General features: G+C 36.3%; 1 protein-coding gene across 1 annotated transcript; it reads left to right on the top strand.

The window, feature by feature from the left end:
* The first annotated feature begins 5,468 nt into the window (after positions 1–5,468).
* Positions 5,469–6,294, top strand: LOC122671702. Its single transcript, XM_043869080.1, has 2 exons — positions 5,469–5,806; positions 5,908–6,294. Exons 1-2 carry the CDS (start codon positions 5,492–5,494, stop codon positions 6,289–6,291), a joined length of 699 nt encoding a protein of 232 aa, XP_043725015.1. The 5' UTR covers positions 5,469–5,491; the 3' UTR covers positions 6,292–6,294.
* Positions 6,295–6,781: the final 487 nt, after the last annotated feature.

Here is a 6,781-nt window from a genome sequence, read left to right as displayed (position 1 = left end):
TGTATATAGCCAAAACACCCATGATATACAAAAAATATATATTTGTTTTTGTGAATAACATGTATAATAAGTAAATAACAAAAAAGCTATACAAGAGAATATGAGATTGCTTTTATGGTGATTTCTTACTCTTCCTTTTTTTTTTGGTGGGGGGGGGGGGAGGAGGGGGTTACGACAACGCTTAGTTGAGCTGGTTAGTTCAGGACCTTACAGTTTGCAGTGTATTCACATTTCTTTTTTTAGTAAAATTTTGAAGTGTCTTCCCCCCCCCCCCCCTTCTGTGCATTTATTTCCAAGACCCAATCCCCCTAGGGGTGGCTGCGAAAGGTGAAATTGAAAACAAAAGAAATTATCTTTATTTTCATCTATTATATATTCATATTTGTTTTGCTCCCCTGCCTTCAGTTCATTGGTGAAGATTGCTGACATTTCTATTGTGTGTATATATGTATGGATATGTCTCCATTTTTTCTCTTTTGTTCTGATCTGTTTCTCATACTATTTTCCTCCTGTTATCTTTGTGGGGAAACTATTCCTTTTGGGTCTCTTTTTATAATTTTTCCTAATCAATTAACCCCAATGCCACATATATGCTCGTTTAGAACATAACAGTTCTGTAAAGGAAAACAAGGTTACCTTGAGCCCTTCAATCCATTTTACATTAGAAGGTTTTAAACTCCCCTTTCCTTGTTTTCTTTCCCATTGGAAAACCTTATTTTTTCCAGGAAACTAAGAATTACTTCCTATCATGATAACCCAAATAACATTTTTATTTTTTATATTATCAGTGGTTATTTAGTTTTTTTTTTTTTGTTACAATTTATTGTGTTTTTAGGAATACTTCAATTGGTCCCAGCTGTTGAATGACAGGCTTTAAAACACTTTATTCTTCGATCCCATTTTGTCAAAAAGAAAGATCCTTTATTACTTGAAATGTTGCTGCATTAATGTATCATGTTAGAAAGATCATAGAGAGGAGTAGAGAGTCTGGATCAAAACACACACACACACACAGACATATATATATATATATATATATATATATATATATATATATATATATATATATATATATATAGCAGCCTAAGCTGCCAAGGCACTCTCCAAGCATATTGAGGCAGTTATTGCAGACTAGTTAAGCAAAATCTTGGCTGGACCATCTGATGAAAGACTCTTTTTTTCCCTCTCTTGGTGGATGATGAACTAAAGCATCTGGAAAGGGATCTTGCTAAAGCTCTTAAATGATCCAAAATTTCAGAACCTCTGTAGCCATGGGCTAAGGTAGCCCTCAAATAAATCTCTCTTTTAAAGAAGGATTGATTGTACCAAGAAGAATTAGTCTTCAATTTAATGAGACTGACTAAACTTCAGAGAATAACACTCCAATCAAACCATGAATTAATGGTTTGCAGTGTTAAAAGGGTCTGTTTAATTTATCTATGGAATGGGAGCCTAAAGGGGATTCTTAATGGACTAGGATCCTCTGCAGTACCGGCGGGGCGGCGGTGCAAATCCGATAGAACAACAGAGGCCATGTGGCTGTGCCGCCAGATGTGCACCGCCACCCCGCCGGGTACTGCAGAGGATTTTAATGCATTCTTAATAGGGAGTGACAGGGGGGACCTCCTAAGATTAAATACAGTAATGGGCCACTGGATTTATCCACGGAATTGCAGTTTGCAGTAGGTTTGGACTATGAATTAATGCACTGTTCAATTTGGTTAGCCATTAAAGAGTTTTGATGAGAGATCCATGAAACACTAAATAAGTAGGAAAGCTCTTTCTTCCTACCCATAGCATATCTCCATTAATGCAGGTGGTGTGTCGTAGCATAATACATTTAATGGAACACCTGGCTTCAATGGATATTTATCTTAGGTTCCTCAATTGAATAGACATAAATACACACAAGAAATTTGATAGAAGAGAGTAAATTAAGAGAGGGATTAAAGGGAAGAAGTACTTATTAGGTCATGGGATCATGGAAATATGATCCAGGTATGAATGCAGTCTTTGAATTTAAGACCTCTCTATTTAATGCTCACTAATTTTATACAATAGAGAGTAGGTGTATGTATCTAATATCTTGTGTGTCACAGGGTCTACCTGACAGCACCATTCATGCTTCAAAAAACCTTGCAGAAATTTTAAAAAAAAAATCTTGAGAAAAACACTGTTTTTTTTATTATCAATACCATGGTTATGGACATGGTTAGCAAAAATAGGAACCGCAAAAAATGGGACGGACGGTACAGGTTTTAAACGGAAAAAACAGAGAATAGCAAAAAACTGAAACAGACAGCATTGGTTTAAAATGCGTCGAATTTAAAAGTATACTCAAATAAATTGAGGAATTATTACTTGGTTACATGCATCTAGTGTTCAAAACAACTATAACATCCATTAATATGCATATATGTTTCACAACCCATTATAAGTTCCAAGACATATTATCCAACATCAATTCCAAATTCATACATCATATGTGGCTTGGTAATGGTGTTGTTTACTGTTGTCAACGCAGCCAACATGCTCTCAGAGTATGTTGAAGGTGATATTATAAGAAATGTATCCCTTCGAATCAACTTTATGTCGGTGAAAGAATTAGGCCTATCGAAATTTGGGATAGAAAATATGATCAGTTAAGTAAACCATTATATTCAACAATCCAAGGTCTTAAAAATGCCCAAAAAAAAAAAAAGGGAGAGGGTGAGGGGGGGGGGGGGGATGTGTTTTAAACGTGTTTTAAACTGAACTTTGGTTGTTTACCCTTTCTCCCATATTGTTGAGAAACACATGGTAAGACATATTTAATACAGTAAAAAATGGAAACGTCATTTTAAACACGTTTTACCTACACAAATGTTAGTGAGTAAGCATATGGAAACAACAAGAGACATAGGTTTGGTGATTTGGGATCAAAGGAGGGTTCTGGTTTTGTATCAACTAGTTGTGTTCAGTGGTACACTGGTACTAGAAGATCAAAACCTGAGCTTTTTGGCGGGTATAAAGTTAACTAATTTCAATTTAGGGGTGTTTGTATATATACGATCCTTGACCTAGAAGTTGAACCATATGTGTATATCATATGGGAAAATGTTCTCTATTTGGGAGCGTAGCCTACATTAGCGCTCCTTGTATCTCTCTATCTCTCCTCACCTTCCTTGAATGACCTCTCTGCCCCTTGGAATGATTCTTTTCTTGGGGCACTCATTACATGTTTTCTGTCGATGTAGGCTACGCTTCCAAACAAGAAACACTACTCTCATATCATATATAGAATATGGGAGAAGAAAACCGACAGGTTATAACACGCAATACACATACGAAAATGTCTAATGCTATTGAAAAATTTCCCCTCTAGAAATTGAGTGTATTAAAAAAAAAAGGGGGAGGGTTCCCTCGGACACCTGTGTGCAGTTTCGGGCATTGGAGGGGGTATTATAGGAAACCCATCAAATATAGGGGGTATTTAGGACATTTTACAGGGGTACCGGTATGCGCTACAGTCATTGTAGGACTAGAGTTGGATGATCGGAATTGATGTCCATGAAGAGAAGCCTGTGGATAAGCTTGTGCCGACTTGCAAAATATAAAAGATATATGGTTTGATTTGAATTGAACTCCTGATAAAGAACCAAAAGGATCATTAAAAACAAAAAAAAAATTTTCCAATACCTGAAAGAAAAAATCAGAACATCAATCTGACCCTGCCTAAACTATTTGGGAGAGTTCTAATGATAGTTTTACCTCATGATATGGGAAGTGGTTTTTTGTTCGGGAGTCCGCCACACTCCTATGTGTCTATCTCTCTCCTCTTCAAAACAAGGGGAGCAGAAGTGTCTTTTCATATGGGAAAGAGAGAGATAGACTCATGAGAGTGCTAGCATAGGCCATACTCCCGGACAAAATTCTTTTTCCACCAAAGGGCATTGAATGGCCGGGTTCATGTATGCCCCAACAACCAAGAAAGAGGCTTCCATTTAATGTTGTTTGTTGGCTCTAGTAAAGAACCCTAAACAGCAAATTTAAATATTTATTCCTTGCCCTCACCCTTTACCAATCAAATCTAGTGCATGGATGTAATTGATCTCATCAGTCATGAGACTCATGACTTGTTGACTCATTGGTGAGGGGAAAGATGATATAGAGTTTGGGTTTGTTAATTATCATCAATCACTCATATTCACCAACCTTAGGTATCTCATTTAAGTCTGTGATGATTTTGTTTTTCTTTCTACTGCAAATTAGGGTTAAGAAATTAAGTGTCTTTTGCTTCATGAATGCACCCCTACCCACAAGAGGCAATTCATGTATTTGACGAGTAATAAATGATTTAGGTACATCTACTGTACGTGAGAAATCGCCACATGAGTTGTATAAAGGAAATGGGTGTTAGAAAAAACAATGCCCAGAATGACGATTTTGCAGAAGAAATTGCAAAGTGAAAGAGAACACACACGTATAAGGCAAGATTTACGTGGTTCACCCCTAAGAAGGAAGACTACATCCACAGTCGAGTGATAGTACAAATCCACTAATTAGTGAAACAAAAATATAAAACCCTCTCTACCGTCTCTCAAAGAGAAAACAATATTATATAAAAAAAATCCTAACTCTAGAAAGTACAAAACTGCCCCTGTAATCCACTCGGTTCGGACTTGAACCGAAATAGGTTGAAATACATATCAAATCGAAGCTCTCGACAAGCTCTACAGGAAAATGTATGCACTTTTTGGCCATTTTTGCACGTTTTGAAGGCAAAATGACCCTCCGAAGAATCACCACAACACTTTCTGGATTGAGATCAGGCTTCACCAATAACAATGGATAGTTAGGGTTTAGTTTACATTGTGACTGATGATTTTTATTGTTGTCCATGATTCAGATTTGTTATAGTTAACCTTAGTTAGCTAGGTAAACAAACGGATAAACAAGGTAGAAACTTTCTCAATTTTCTCAAAAAGATTCTTCTTTGTAGGTTGGATGATTAGGTAATTGGTATATCTATGATCTAACAAGATATATAATTAATATTGTGATCTAAGTGAAGGAGTAATTGTTTTGTACTTAAAAATGCAGATATGAGAAACTGACCAGGTCAGGTATACCTAATTGATGTGGAAGTGGGGTTTGAATGATGTGTAAGAGAATAGGATTTAAAGGCATTAAAGGGACCTCTACTTGCCACCTTTAATGCTTTTCCTGGCCTTCCTTTTAATGGGTTTGATGAGAGATATTTAAGAACCCTCTTAAGTATACACACCTTCTTGCATGACCCTTTCAATTCAATCAATAGTGTGGGAATTTTATAGTTTACATGTGAGCAGCTAGAACCACCTTCTCTCTCTCTCTCTCTTGTTAGAAAATTAAGTTTCCTCAATTGGGTTCAACTCTTTCTTCCTTCTCCATTCATAAAGGCTATATAGAATCATACTCTGAGGAACTGATCATAGATTGGTAAGCATAAATAGAGAGAGAGAGAGAGAAGATGATCAAGGAGATTCTACAAGGAAAACAAGCTCTTTCTCTAAGACAAGAAGTGGAAGAAGAGGAGGAGGAGAAGGTGAAGAAGAGGCAACAGTTTTGGATGATGATGGGTAATCCTGACCTATCTTTAGGTCCTTCTCAGTTTGTAATCCCAGAGAACACCAGTAGTTTATCTTCAGAATCAGAAACCAATCCTTCTAAGAAGAGAAAGTACTGTTTGGATCACTTCAAGACTGATCCTATGATTCAAACTAGTATTGAGCTTCAACTCAAAGATCCCTTGCCTTTTGATTGGGAGCAATGCCTTGATCTTGAAGTAACTCTCTCTCTCTCACACACACACACACACACACACATATAGTATTTTACATTATTTTGATCACTTTATGGTATTCTCTATTGGGTTTGTTTTTGCAGTCTGGGAGAATGTATTATTTAAATAGAAGCACTTTAAAGAAGAGCTGGAACTGTCCAAAAGAACAGAAGCTGGATTTAGAACTCAATATCTCACCAATCTCATCAAGTTCAGAAGGGAAGAGAAGCTCTGAGATATTAGAAGGCTCAAAGAAGTACAGTTCTTCATACAATAATAATAATAACATGGTAGCTGTGGCTTGTTTGAAGTGTCATCTACTTGTTATGCTTTCTAGGTCTTCTCCATCTTGTCCCAACTGCAAGTATGTTCATTCTCTTGCAACCCAACAGAACCCACCACCACCAAAGGTCACAACCATCAAGTCCTTTGACACTTTAAGTCTTCTAAACTGGTCATCTGGTGGCAAGAATGATAAACATGAGTAGATGTTGCAACTATGTTTATATTCCCAAGTCTTTAATTAAAACCCCTATGTTTATGTTTGATTTTGGTGATAACTTTAAAGGATTGCATGGTCATGTAGTAAGGGCAGAAATGACATTACACACTTTTCCTCTCTACCCCATCCGTCGGCTTAAGAAATGGCCATGTATGTACATATATGCCCTAAATATATGTGTATAGGGTGTATCTTGTTGTCACCAAAATGGTGAAATGAGTTGTAACCTTATTTTGATTGTCCTGGTCTTATTTTCAAAAGTTATTTAATTAAGGGGTAAAAAAAATTTTCGAAAAAAATTTAAAGTGAGCTGTTACTATATCATTATTAAAACTTGCATATTATTCGAACATGCATGTGAAATGAAAAGACTTAATTCCCCTCGTTAAAAAAGAGTGTGTTACTAAAAGGGCAAAAAAATAATGTTACAAGTATAATACATCTATAGAGCTGTCGTTTAGAAACTCCCAATATAT

This window comes from Telopea speciosissima, chromosome 8 (genome assembly GCF_018873765.1).
Source record: "Telopea speciosissima isolate NSW1024214 ecotype Mountain lineage chromosome 8, Tspe_v1, whole genome shotgun sequence".
Classification (NCBI taxonomy): domain Eukaryota; kingdom Viridiplantae; phylum Streptophyta; class Magnoliopsida; order Proteales; family Proteaceae; genus Telopea; species Telopea speciosissima.
The sequence above is the reverse complement of the archived record's forward strand: the minus strand, read 5'-3'. Positions and strand labels throughout refer to the sequence as shown.

What these genes read in the sequence shown, in the direction of transcription:
- LOC122671702 (XM_043869080.1), top strand. Translation starts at nt 5,492, where the DNA reads ATGATCAAGGAGATTCTACAAGGAAAACAAGCTCTTTCTCTAAGACAA. An exon ending in AGCAATGCCTTGATCTTGAA is followed by an intron (nt 5,807 to 5,907) that starts GTAACTCTCTCT and finishes TTGTTTTTGCAG; the next exon opens with TCTGGGAGAATGTATTATTT.